The sequence below is a fragment of the Antechinus flavipes genome, chromosome 1 (genome assembly GCF_016432865.1).
Source record: "Antechinus flavipes isolate AdamAnt ecotype Samford, QLD, Australia chromosome 1, AdamAnt_v2, whole genome shotgun sequence".
NCBI lineage: Eukaryota > Metazoa > Chordata > Mammalia > Dasyuromorphia > Dasyuridae > Antechinus > Antechinus flavipes.
In genome coordinates, this window is record NC_067398.1 from 245,294,624 (window position 1) to 245,309,246 (window position 14,623).

Genomic DNA, 14,623 nt, shown 5'->3' on the forward strand with positions numbered 1-14,623 from the left:
GTAAAATTTATTATACATATTTCAAAGTAGAGATTCATAATATCTATCAAACCTAATTTTTTGCCCTTTTTTGTGTTTAAAATTGAAAATGAAAACAGTTTTTAAAAATGGTAAATATAATTGTGAAATAATTGTTGTCAGTAAAATGTTGTGATAAACCAGGCAGAATTGGAAGCCAAAAGTCTCAATCTCCAAAAAAGGAAAGAGAATAAAAATTTCAAACTATAAGCTAGCTAGATTTACTCATTCCTAGCAAAATTCTGGAATCTATTGATAATTTGAAGATTAATAAACATCTAGAAAACAGAGTATGGGAAAAAAAAAATACTTGTTTCAAGGACAGACCATACTTGGCTATTTTGTAACAAGGTTGCTAGACTAATACATTAGGAGAAGCAATAGAGGTTACCTAAAAGTTTTAAGCATTTGAAAGAGCTTTTTATTTGGGCTCAGATACTCTTAGATGTTTTCAGTTTAAGGTTCCTTTGATAATTAATTGGTGAGGTCTTTTTATCTTTGCTATCTTATTTTAATAGATCTGGACAGTTTTTATTTATGGTTTTTTTGAAATGTGTCCAGGTTTCCTTTTTTTTTTTTAAATGATGATTTTCAAACTGATGTGTCAGTCTCAGACACATTGTTAGGGATCTCAGAGGCCCTGGATTGTTTTCCTATCAGCTCTGTGGTACACTAGTTAGCACTGTGCTGGTTGTTGCCTCTTGCTATTCTCCAGGGACTCCCAAGATCCCATTCTTGGAGCTTTTTCAAGGAAGCACTCTATTCTTGGTATCTCTGGACAGAGCCTTAAAGGCCATGTATGTTTTGTCTCTAGTTACACTGGAATTCATTTTACTTGAAAAGTTCCCTTTCTGGGATAATTTATTTATCAGATCTTTAGAGAAGGGAGCAATTTATGGCCAAAGAAGAATTAGACAAGTTTGATTACATTAAATTAAAAGGTTTTTGCACAAACAAAACTAACACATCAAAATTTTACATCAGTGTCTCTGATAAAGGCTTTATTTCTTAAATATATAAAGAACTGTATCAAATTTATGAGACTACAAGTCATTGATGAATGGATATGAACAGATAATTTTCAGATTAAATTAAAACCACCTATAAACATATGAAAAAATGCTCTAAATAAACATTGATTAGAGAAATGCAAATTAAAACAACTCTGAGGTACTACCTCCCACCTCTCAGATTGGCTAAGATGACAGAAAAAGATAATGATAAATGTTGGAGGGGATGTGGGAAAACTGGGACACTAATACATTGTTGGTGGAACTGTGAATGGATCCAGCCATTCTAGAGAGCAATTTGGAACTATGTCCAAAGAACCAAAAAACTGTGCAGACAGTGTCTCTACTGGGTCTGTATCCCAAAGAGATCATAAAAGAGGGGGAAAGACCTGCATATTTGTAGCAGTTTTTTTTTGTGATGGCAAAGAATTGGAAAATGAATAGATGCCCATCAATTGGGGAATGGTTGAATATATTATGCTACATGAAAGTAATGTAATATTTTTGTTCAATAAAAAATGGTGAACAAGCAGATTTTTAAAAGGCCTGGAAAGATTTACATGAACTAATGCTTGGCAAAATAAGCAGAACCAGGCAAACATTGTACACAATAATAGCAAGATTGTACAATGATCATTTATGACAGACTTGGTTCTTTTCAGTGGTTCAGTGATCCAAGACAATCCTAAATTTTGGATGGAAAATGCCATCCATATCCAGAGAGAAAACTATGGAGACTGAATGTAAATCAACACATCTATGTTTACTTTTTTTTCTTTTTCTTCTGTACCAATCCTGGAGTCAGGAGGACCCGGGGTACAAATGTGGCCTCAAAACTTAACACTTCCTAATTGTGTGACCCTGGGCAAGTCACTTAACCCCAATTGCCTCAGGGGGGAAAAAATTCCTTTTCCTATTGAGCACTTAGTTGACATTTTTTGGTGCAATTCTAGGATAGAAGTCACTGATACTTTCTCATTGAATTTCTTGATTGTTATTCTGTCTAGATAATATTTAGGGTTTTGTTAGAATTAGATTTATGGGATATTTCTTTTTAAATTTTTAATAAACATCAAAAAATGAACATTTTCATATTCATAGTAGAGTAGAAAAAAGGAATTACATGTCAAACTATTAATCTTTATTGTATATAGTTTGCTTCTCTTAAAAAGTATTTAATAAATTCAACATATTACTTTTAGAGTTGCCCTGCTTATTCATATTTCGTTTTGTACTCCCTACTGTTCTCTTCTTTTAAAAAATGTTTCTGTAACCCACTTTTCTTTCTTTCCTTCTTCATCTTTATTCCTCTCTCCTCTTCCAAATAAAAAGAAAAATATCATCTTTGTAACAAATAAGCAGAGTCAAATGCTCACATTTGCAAATCCTTATTTTTGCTGTATCCAAAAACATATGTCTCATTCTGCACATTAAATCTCTCACACCTATCAGGTCAGTGTATGCTTCATTATTGCTCTTCTGGAGTCTTTCAATGGAAGTTTTCAGTATAGTGCTGCTATTGTTGTATAAATTGTTCTTTTCATTCATCTCTCTGTATCCCTTCATATAAGTTTTTCCTCTGTTTCCCTGAAACTATTCCTTTCCTCATTTCTTATAGCACAATAATACAGCTAGGTCATGATTAGTACAAGTAATAATCACCCAAAGTGGTTATATGTATTAGAATTTGCACAAAATTAATTTTGTAAAACATGGTCATTGGTTTCAACCCAATGGACATATGCAGTAAAAAGTACAAATTCAAGTGATGCAACCACTTCAGGAGATTTACTGTTTACAACAATCTTGATCTAATTGTAATTCCATTTCATCCAAATATCATAATTTGTTTCATCATTCCTCAATTAATGGGAATCTCCCCTTTGTTTCTAATTTTTTTGCTACAACAAAAAAGCTACTATAAACATTTTTACATATGAGTTCTTTTCCTTTTTCTTTTATCTCTTTGGGATATAAATCCACAGTAGTGATAATGCTGGATCAATAGATATATACAATTTAGTAATTCTTTATGTGAGTATAGTTCCAAATTGCTGTCTAGAATAGCTGGATCAAGTGGCTTCTGGATGACACGAGCAACAAGATGGAAGATTACATATTTTCTCTGATCTCTATGACCTCTCAAACATCTCCAAAGCAGAAATAATGTTTCAAAGAAAAAGTAACTTCAGCTATCCTCATGCTTTAGGGTATTCAGAATCCAAAAGGATTTAAAAAAACAAACAAAAAATCCATGAACTGAGACTTACTGGATTCTGAGCACTTTCAGCACTGTGGTTTGTCTTTCATTTTTAAAAAGCATCAATGACATCACAGGGTAATGTCTTGTGTGTGAATTGGACTTAAGAGAACTGCACAAAGTCATCAGCATTTTTCTCTCTCTTCCTACCTAAGTCACAACAAAGTCCAGTGGCAGGACAAAAATTAAGTAATCATCAGGGATGCAGCGGATGACCTTGGTATCTTTGACAACATGACTTGAAACAAATTGTTGGCATCTGCCTGTTTCACATACTTTGGGTAGATATCCCCTCACTCACCGACAGATCTGAACTTCTCAGTTACTCCTCAGTGTTGTTTATCCTATCTGCCAGGATAGTTTTCTAGAATGTGGTCACTGTGCATTTTATAGTTTCTTGGTGTCACAGGTGAGAGTAGGATTCATCAGGTGGACAACAAAGGAGGATTCATACCAGAAACACTAGTCCTCCCTGAGCCCCAATTACCAACCCACAGACCCAACAAGTAGGTCCAAATGAAATCTCACTCTTCTCCCAGTCCCCCTTCCTCTTTCCAATGCCATGGAGTCCTAGTTTCAGCTGTGGAAATTACTCAGGCAGCAGCAGCTAGCCAGCAGTCTTTGAGCAGCAAAAGTATATATTGAAGGCTATAACCCAATAGCCCCAGCACAGCTCTAAACTGCTGGCGTGGAGCAGATAGCTGTGTAGCACCAGCTCAGAAGTTCTGCTCATGCCAGGATGGACAACCCAGAGCATGAGCATAGTGGCCAGAGAACTGAGGAACAGAGGGAGCAGGATATGTTTCCAGGATGGGACACTGTGTGTAAGTGGAAGGCTTGCAATGTTCTACTGAGCTTAAAGGAAAGTGCACACCATCCATATGGGGTCAGTTCACTTGGGGCAGAGGTCTTGGCTGGTAAACTGAATTGCCCAGCGTAGAAGGAGGCTGAGATTCTGAGATCCACCCTCAAGGAAATCACTATCAAGGGGAACAGAGTCAGAAAGTAAGGAGCAGGAGGAAATCGGGGTGAGAGGATGGGGGGAAAGGAGATTGAAGTTATTAAAGATCTTAGAAAGAAGAAAATTTAAAGATGTTGAACAAAAGTAGATAAATTAACAGGGAAAACATTTGTATTGAAAAAAATATATTTCTAGATTTAGTAAACGAATTCAGGCATTTATAAATCAATATTGGAAAATAAGGGGAAAAGATCTAACATGATGAAACAGAATAGATGGATCAATTTTTAGCTCTACCAACAGAGCATAAGTTTGCCTATCTTCTGGAAACTTCCAACAATAATCATTTTTTTCTTTTTTTGTCACATTGCCTAATCCATTAAGTGTCAGTTGGAACCCCAGGTTTGTTTTAATTCTCATTTCTCTAATGTTAGTGATTTTTCATATGGTTATTTATAACTCATATTTCTTTGTTTTGAGAACTTCCCATTCCTTTTCTTAATGTTTTTTTCTCTTTTTTTTTCATCTATGTTGGTATGAGTTTTGTGTCTCCACATTGGTTTCATTAGAAAACTCTCTTTATTGGAAACTGAATGGATGCCCATCAGTTGGGGAATGACTGAATAAGTTATGGTATATGAATGTTATGGAATATTATTGTTCTGTAAGAAATGACCAACAGGATGATTTCAGAGAGAATTGGAGAGATTTACATGAATTGATGCTGAGTAAAGTGAGTAGAAGCAAGAGAACATTATACACAGCAACAGCAAGATTATGTGATGATTGATTCTGATGGACATGGCTCTTTTCAACAGTGAGGTAATTCAGGCCAGTTCCAATGGACTTTTGATGGCGAGAACCATCTGCACCCAGAGACAGAACTGTGGGAACTGAGTATGGATTACAACATAGTATTTTCACTTTTTTGTTCTTGTTTATTTGCATTTTGCTTTTTCTCATTTTTTTTCCTTTTGAACTGATTTTTCTTGTGCAGCATATGATAATTGTGGAAATATATAGAGAATTGCACATGTTTAACATATATTGGATTGCTTCTAGGGGAGGAGGCTGGGGGAAGGGAGGGAGAAAAAAAATTTGGAACACAAAGTTTTGCAAGAGTAAATGTTGAAAATTATCTATGTATATGGTTTTGTTTTTTGCTGAAGCAATTGGGGTTAAATGACTTGCCCAGGGTCACACAGCTTGGAAGTGTTACGTGTCTGACTCTGGATTTGAATTCTGGTCCCGCTGACTTTAGGGCCAGTGCTCTATCCACTGTGCCATCTAGCTGCCTCTATGTATATGTTTTGAAAATAAAAAGCTTTTACAAAAAAAAAAAAAAAAAAAGGAAAGAAAGAAAAGAAAACTCCTTTTTCTATTTTATCAATTACTTCTCGTTTCTTCAAAATTTCATTCTTGAGAAATTTCCATTTTTTTCTGGACTTAGTTCCCCTAAGGAATTTTAAGCTCTGGGATGCTTTTTATCCCTTTTATGATCCCTTTGAAATCTTGTTCTCCCAAAATATAGATTGTGTATTTAGACTATGCTTGAATTCCTTGTGGGTGGCATAGAAGATAAAAATCTGGGCCTAGAATTAGGAAGACTTGAGTTTAAATCCAGCCTTAATTATTAGCTATGTTACCCTGGGAAGTCACTTAACCTTTGTCTGCCTCTTTCTTCATCCATTAATATAGGGATAGATAACAGTAGCAGTCTTCCACAGTTGTTAAATGGATCAAATGAAATATTTGTAAAATGCTTGATACAATTCCTGGCACAGAGAACATAAAGTTAATAAAAGTTTCCTTCTTTCCTTCTTTCCTTTCTTCCTTCCTTCTTTCCTTCCTCCCTTCCTCCCTCCCTTCCTTCTTTCTTTCCTTCCTTCCAATACTAGAAAGCTTCTACTTTATCTTTTTTGTTTACTGTTTGCTATCTGCTTTTTATTCGCCTTTGGAATCCATAGAGACTTCCATGTCACATTGAGCATTAGGAGGAGGTCTTTAATGTACAAACCTTTCATATTCTATTTTGTATTGTAGTTATTTGAAAATATCATTGCACCTTATAGTTTGTAAGCTTCTTCAATGAATGAAAAATCATTAATTAAGCACATACAAAGGGCCAATCTATAGTTTAGTGCTGGGGATACAAAGACTGTCCTGGCCCTCAGAGTTTATATTCTAATGGGAAAAACAATAAGCATGTAAGAGTAACGGGGGAGTATCTGTCAGTAGATTGACCAAGAACATGGCAGAGTTCATTTGATCATGATTCACAGTTCTAGAACTAGAGGGAAAAGAGGAGTTGAAGGAAAGAAGGTAAGTCATGTCTGAAGCATGAGTGGGCATTCTCCACTGGTTTGGATATTTAGTCTGGGAGGCTCTTGGAAAGGAGTGTTTTAGAGGAAGAAGTACTACCTTGAAAGCAAAGATCTTTTATTCATCTTTGCCTTTCTCCTAACACTTAAAACTGCATTGTTTATAGTAGACCTTCATTATGTATTTGTTGAATTTGCCTAGTCAAAAAATGTTGTGTTAAATGCATTGTTTCAGCATCCTACACCTTGTGTAATATCTTAATAGTTTATGTATGCAATGTTTTTTTTTGGTTTTGGTTTCCTTCCACATCATACCTTGTTGCATAAACAATCCATATTGTTATTAATATTATTGTATGAACTTATTATCTTTCTCCCCAGTTCTATTCTTTCTTCTTACTTCTCTTTCTGCTAAAGGTAATCACATATGCTTGAAACTTCAGCATTTTCTTTAATTACCTCTTTTCCTTCCCTTCCTACATCTAATCAATTACCAAGTTCTGTCAGTTCTACTTACACAATATCTTTCAATTATAGTCAGAACCTTTCTGCTGGCATTATCCCATCACAGGCCCACATGACCTATGTGGTAAACACATAGACTTATCACAATAGCTTCCCACTTCATTTCCTCATATCTTGTCTTTTCCCTACCAAACCATCCTGTACTAGTTCCAGATTACTCTTCTGCATAAACCAGATTATGTCATTGGTCAATGCAATCCTTTAAAGTCCAAATTCCTTGGACTGACGTTATAAAACCCCTTGACAATCTGCTACCCTGCTGATGTGGGCTAATTTCATGCTAATGCCTAACCTATTCTATGCTTCAGCAAAATAAAGTTACTTCCCACTATGCTCTAATTTTTTGAATCATCCACCACATAGAAATACATTGATTACAACCAGTGTCAGTCTTTTTATCATCATCTTCATTGTTGTCAACAACTTTTAAGTACCTATAGTGTGTAGTGTTTGCTCGTTATACAAAAGGAGTTACACAGATCTGATTTCTGCCTTTTAGACAGGTATAGTGCAAAACATACCTTGGTTTAGGTCATACATATCCTTATAGCCCTAGTATATTATACCCAGCTCTCAAATAGCCAAAGAAACAGAAGACACGTTTTGAAAAGAGCACTGTCATCCTTAAGTTTCAAGCTTTTCTTATAACAGTTTTCATCAGTTACTTACCATAATAAAATCAATGTACATGAGTTCCATTTTTTTTTCCTTCTGCCATTTTTTCAGTGGAAGAGATGATGACAGAGGTCAAAAGGTAGGCAACCTGTACTAAAGGGAGAGTTGTAACAACCAAGACCCTAGATACTCCTGAGTCTCTGATTAAGTAAAAGTTGACAGTATTAGTAGTTAGCTTTTCATCTCCTAAGTAGTTTCAGAATATGATGAACATAAAGGATTAAGGAATGAAAAGAAATCTCTTTGGAGAGATTTGTAGGTGCCTTGTAATATATTCTTTTTTTTTCTTTTCTTTCTTTCTTTTTTTTTTTTGGCTGAGGCAATTGGGGTTAAATGACTTGCTCAGGGTCACACAGCTGGGAACTGTTAAGTGTCTGAGATCACATTTGAACTCAGATCCTCCTGACTACAGAGTTGGTACTGTATTCACTGCACCACCTAGCTGTTCCATAGTAAGTTCTTAATGACAAACTGGGTTTGAATACTGTTTCTATTATAATTAACAGATCTCGATTATTTCAGAATGACCAGTATACTTGCAGGGTAGACTAGTAATTAAATATCTTGAGTTCACCGCTAATTTCCTGATATTACAGCCTTTGGAAGACAATAATTTGAATCAAGCTGAAAGCTGCTCATACCAGGTTGAAGTATTCCATGAAAAGAATGCTTTGAAAGGCATGAAGATAACCTGGCAATTTTATGCTAGGTCATAAAATTCTGGGATCCTAGCTAACTTTCCAGTCAAAGATCAGATTGACCACATTTGGAGTTTTCAGAATGTTTGATTCTTCCTGGTTTCCCATAGCTCTGCAAAACGTGAATATATATGTTGATCGAATGATTGTTGTTCAGAAATTGAATTATGTTATCATTTTGTTTTTCAAATCCAGACACACAGGCCTCATATTGTAGTCTTTGACCTTGCTGATTCTGACACTATAGTCCCTGCAGCGAATGAAATCCTACAATACACTGGTTATGTGGACATATTAATCAATAATGCAGGGATCAGCTATCGAGGCACAATAATGGATACTGCCCTGGAGGTGGACAAAAAAGTGATGGAGACAAACTACTTTGGTCCTGTTGCCTTAACAAAAGGTACAATGACAATGGATTTCTTTTAAATAGAGAAATGTTTTCTTAACTTGGCCTCTTATTCAGTCACCCTCTGTTGTTTTCCTTTCTTACCCATCCCATTGTTTATTTTCATAATAGTTTGATTACTGGTTATTTCATTTATCCAAATTTTGCTACATTTAGTTTATAACTTCATCTCATGATATATTCCCAAATTTTAGTTCCATGCTACTGTTTTCCTATTCAGTGTGAATTTTTGATCAAAATTTCCTTTGGGACAGGAATTGGGGTTTTCTTACCTCGGTCTTACTTCTCATGAGAGAACTTAGCAAGCACAGTTTTTCATTTGAGTTGTGCTTGCTATTAATTTCATTTCGGAGGAGGAGACAAAGGGGCATTGAATTTACCATTTAAAATTGTCAGTCATTCATTCCTTCATTGAATATCTGTTTTCTTTGGGTCTTTTATGAGCAAAAAATTGGGAGATAACATTCGATAAATAAGACAGTCTTCACTCTTTAGGAAGCTACAATTGTCACCTTTGGTCTTGTAGTCCTTCAGTACAAACTTGCCAAGCACTGTGCTAAGAATGAGGTTATTGTGGTCTTGAGACTACCATGACAGTCTCTTCTTGAGGGACCCTGTGGCTCATAGTATCTTTACATAAAAACCATTGTTATGAGATTAGTTTGGTGGTCTTGCCATTATAAGAGTTTTCTCTTTTTCCTTCTGTTCCCTTCTTTCTCTTTCCCATTGCTTGTTATAAAGCTTTGCATTGAACTGATTCCCATTGTTTTCCATGTTATTTTCAGCAATTGATTCGTGATAGATCTCTGGCATAAAGGAGTCCTCTATTGATTCTTGTTTTCTATAACTGGTTCACAGTGTCATATTCCCCCTGTAGGTGCAAGTTGTCAATAAATTAATTCTTTGTCAAGTGATCCAGTTTATATATAAGAAAAAATCCATGGGTCAGCCAGATATATTGGGGAAAACAACTCCCTAAAGAGTTCAGAAGCTGAGAATAACAATAAAACAATAGAAATCAGTTCATTGCAAGTTTTATTTCAAGCAATGGGGAAGAGAGAGAAGGGAAAAGAAGAACAGGTAACATTTTGACTCACACATATATATTAACAGAGTATAGCTTACATGAGAACGGTACTTTGTGAGGAACATGGAAACATGGCTTTATTCAGCAGGAAGGGGGTATTATAGAGTGAAAGTGTGCTCTAAAATACTCTTCTGAAAGTGAGAGTTCTTATAACTCTGATTTTGGGCAGCCACCTGGAGGTGGCTTTTTTGCATATCAGAGGTCAGAACAAAATATTATTTTAGGAATTTATTACCAGGGAGAAAACCAAGCTCATGGTAGACAACATATTATTTGGGAGACACAGCTGTACTAACTTCAAAAATATTATTATCAGTATTTTTCAACAACTATGTTCTATAAACTTATGACTTCTCTTAAGGAATAAGCAGAGAGTGGATGGTCAGTGAAAGGCCACCTGCAAAAGATGGAAAATGTCTTAAAGGAAGCTAGCGAAGCTGAGAGGCAGAAGATTCCAGACCTGGATGACAGCCTAAGAAATGATACTGTTGAAAAATGAAATATTCAGTTCAAGAAATAGCAGGAATGCCAGTGTCACTGGATTGCAAAATATGTGGCAGTGAACAAAGTGTAAGAAGAGGGAGAGGCAAGGTTGTGAAAGGCTTTATTACCTTGGGAGTAATGGGAAGCCACTGGAGTTAATTGAGGTGGGTGGGATCAATATAGTCAGACATGACCTTTATAGAAAGATCATTTTGGCAGCTGAGTAAAGGATGAATTAGAGAGGGGGGAGACAAACCAGAAAGCTATTGCAGTGATCTACCAAGATGGCATTTGTGTTAATGGCAAAAAGGGGATATAAGAGGTGTTGTGAAGGTAGAAACAAGATTTGGCAACAGATTAAATTTGTGGGATATGAGTGAGAAGTCAAGGATGATATTCAAGTTGTCAGCCTGTATGCAGCTTGTTTATATATGTATCTGTGTATCTTTCCCAAGAGATCATGAACTCCTTGAGAGCTGGGACTACCTTTTGCCTCTTTTTTTTGTATTCCCAGTGCTTAGTACAGTGCCTGTCACATAGAAGGTTTTTAACAAATATTTGTTGACGGATTGGTAGTAATAAGGAAGTTGGGAAAAGGAATTTGGTAAGAAATGTGAGTTCTGTTTTTGGACATTTTTAGACCAGTTCAAGATCTCAAAGCAATTAGTAATGTGAGACTGGAACTCAGGAGAAAGATTAGGTCTGGATTAGGATTTGGGATCATCTGCAATTTAGAGAGGGAAGATTCCAAAAGAAATTGATAAACAGTATCCAAGGCTACAGAGAAATATAGAAAAGGTATCGAGGCCAATTAAACTTGTCAACTATTAACTCTGGAGAGCAGTTTTAGTTAAATTATGGAAATTAGATTATAGATTATAGAATTGAATGAGAGAAGTGGTAGCTTTCCCAAGAAGTTTAGGCATTGGTGAGAGCAGATATAAAATGACACTTAGGTAGCAAAAATTGTCAGATTAAATTAAAATGGTTTTGTTATGTTTTGTTTTTTTTAAAGGAAGGGGGGACATGGAAAACTAGAAAGGAACTAATTAGTACATAAGTGAAAGGGGCAATGTGCTAGAGAACTTGGGATGGGATTTAGGTTGTATATTGAGGGTTTGGCCTCGGCAAATAGGAAGGACACTTTTATCTATCAGAGAAGATAGTACAGGATGATTTTAGAGATATGAGATGAGGAGACAGAGATGTTAAATAGCCTCAGTTTCTTTTGATGAAGTATGAGGCTAGGTACTCAACTAAGGGGGTGGGGGAGAGAGGCGGGACGAAAAAGTTATTATCAGAGGCTTGTGGAGGTTTAAAAGAATTTGAAGCAAATGGCAATCAACCAAGGTAGAAAGTTTTACATCAGTATATATAGTCCATACAATGCCTTCCTACTGCCATCTCACACAATTGAAGGTCTTGGCACATGAGTCTCTGACCATGATGGTTTCAAAGAACAAGTGATTCCAGTCTGGAAATCAGAATCTAATCCATATTTACAAACCAATGCTGCTCTGATGCCCAGTGAGCTGTCTTTGTATTAGCAAAAGGGCTCATTCATCACTGATTACAACTTTGGCCATGAACTTGGCAGGGCCAATGGTATGTAGTAACTAAACTAACTTTCAAGCTTTATTTTTCTTCCCATATCACCCTCTACTGACCAAGGTAGAGTGGTAAGGATTCTTAGCAATACAATAATCCAAGACAGTTCCATGATGGAAAATGTTGTCCACGTCCAGATAAGGAATTGAATGGAGTGTGTATCTTTGAAGTAAATATCCTATTAGAAGTTACCCAGTATTAAATGGTTGAATGGAATAGGGATGTTAGTCATTGAAAGTCATTCCCCCTAATGAAAAAAAAAATCAAATGAAGGTGGCCTAGCTGTACCAGATCTAAAATTATATTATAAAGCAGCAGTTACTAAAACCATTGGCTAAGAAATAGTTTAGTTGATCAATGGAATAGGTTAGGTTCGAAGGACAAAACAGCCAATAACTTTAATAATCTAGTGTTTGACAAACCCAAAGACCCCAGTTTTGGGGATAAAAACGCATTATTTGACAAAAAATGCTGGGAAAATTGGAAATTAGTATGGCAGAAACTAGGCATTGACCCACACTTAACACCGTACACCAAGATAAGGGCAAAATGGGTTCATGACCTAGGCATAAAGAATGAGATTATAAATAAATTGGAAGAGCATAGGATAGTTTACCTCTCAGACCTGTGGAAAAGGAAGGAATTTATGACCAAAGAAGAACTAGAGATCACTATTGACAACAAAATAGAAAATTTTGATTTTATCAAATTGAAAAGTTTTTGTACAAACAAAACTAATGCAGACAAGATTAGAAGGGAAACAATAAATTAGGAAAACATTTTTACAGTCAAAGGTTCTGATAAAGGCCTCATTTCCAAAATATATAGAGAATTGACTTTAATTTATAAGAAATCAAACCATTCTCCAATTGATAAATGATTAAAGGATATGAACAGACAATTCTCAGATGAAGAAATTAAAACTGTTTATAGCCATATGAAAATATGCTCCAAATCATTATTAATCAGAGAAATGCAAATTAAGATAACTCTGAGATACCACTACACACCTGTCAGATTGGCTAGAGTGACAGGGAAAGATAATGTGGAATGTTGGAGGGGATGTGGGAAAACAGGGACACTGATACATTGTTGGTGGAATTGTGAACACATCCAGCCCTTCTGGAGAGCAATTTGGAACTATGCTCAAAAAGTTATCAAACTGTGCATACCCTTTGATCCAGCAGTGCTACTACTGGGATTATATCCCAAAGAGATCTTAAAGAAGGAAAAGGGACCTATATGTGCCAAAATGTTTGTGGCAGCCCTGTTTGTAGTGGCTAGAAGCTGGAAAATGAATGGATGCCCATCAATTGGAGAATGGTTGGGTAAATTGTGGTATATGAACGTTATGGAATATTATTGTGGAATATTAAGAAATGACCAGCAGGATGAATACAGAGAGGACTGGTGAGACTTACATGAACTGATGCTAAGTGAAATGAGCAGAACCAAGAGATCATTATATATCTCAACAACGATACTGTTTGAGGATGTATTCTGATGGAAGTGGATCTCTTCAATAAAGAGAGCTAATTCAGTTTCTTTTTTTTTTTAATTTAAATTTTATTTTAGTTAATAATAACTTTGTATTGACAGAATCCATGCCAGGGTAATTTTTTACATTATCCCTTGCACTCGCTTATGTTTCGTTTTTTTTCCCCTCCCTCCTTCCACCCCCCCCCCCCAAGATGGCAAGCAGTCCTATATATGTTAAATATGTTGCAGTATATCCTAGATACAATACATATTTGCAGAACCGAACAGTTCTCCTGTTGCACAAGGAGAATTGGATTCAGAAGGTAAAAATAACTCGGGAAGAAAATCAAAAATGCAAATAGTTCACATTCGTTTCCCAGTGTTCCTTCTTTGGGTGTAGCTGTTTCTATCCATCATTTATCCATTGAAACTCAGTTAGGTCTCTTTGTCATAGAAATCCACTTCCATCAGAATACATCCTCATACCATATCGTTGTCGAAGTGTATAATGATCTCCTGGTTCTGCTCATCTCACTTAGCATCAGTCCATGTAGGTCTCTCCAAGCCTCTCTGTATTCATCCTGCTGATCATTCCTTACAGCACAATAATATTCCATAACATTCATATACCACAATTTACCCAGCCATTCTCCAATTGATGGGCATCCATTCATTTTCTAGTTTCTAGCCACTACAAACAGGGCTGCTACAAACATTTTGGCACATACAGATCCCTTTCCCTTCTTTAGTATCTCTTTGGGGTATAAGCCCAATAGAAATACTGCTGGATCAAAGGGTATGCACAGTTTGATAACTTTTTGGGCATAATTCCAGATTGGAGAGCTAATTCAGTTTCAATTGATCAAGGATGGACAGAAGCAGCTACACCCAAAGGAAGAATACTGGGAAATGAATATAAACTGCTTGCATTTTTGTTTTTCTTTCCGGGTTATTTATGCCTTCTGAATCCAATTCTCCCTGTGCAACAAGAGAACTGTTTGGTTCTGTACACATATATTATATCTAGGATATACTGTAATCTATTTAACATGTATAGGACTGCTTGCCATCTGGAGGAAAAGGGTG

General features: G+C 35.9%; 1 protein-coding gene across 5 annotated transcripts in view; it reads left to right on the plus strand.

Moving 5' to 3' along the window:
* Positions 1–14,623, plus strand: part of DHRS7B (dehydrogenase/reductase 7B) — a 68,940-nt gene that overhangs the window by 39,219 nt on the left and 15,098 nt on the right. For 4 of the 5 annotated variants that reach the window (XM_051999515.1, XM_051999541.1, XM_051999523.1 and 1 more), the window contains exon 4: positions 8,664–8,874. In XM_051999515.1, the coding sequence (XP_051855475.1) occupies positions 8,664–8,874 (211 nt within the window). Of the gene's footprint in view, positions 1–4,766; positions 8,223–8,663; positions 8,875–14,623 lie in introns of those variants that run through there. The other variant, XM_051999530.1, reaches the window with a different exon arrangement.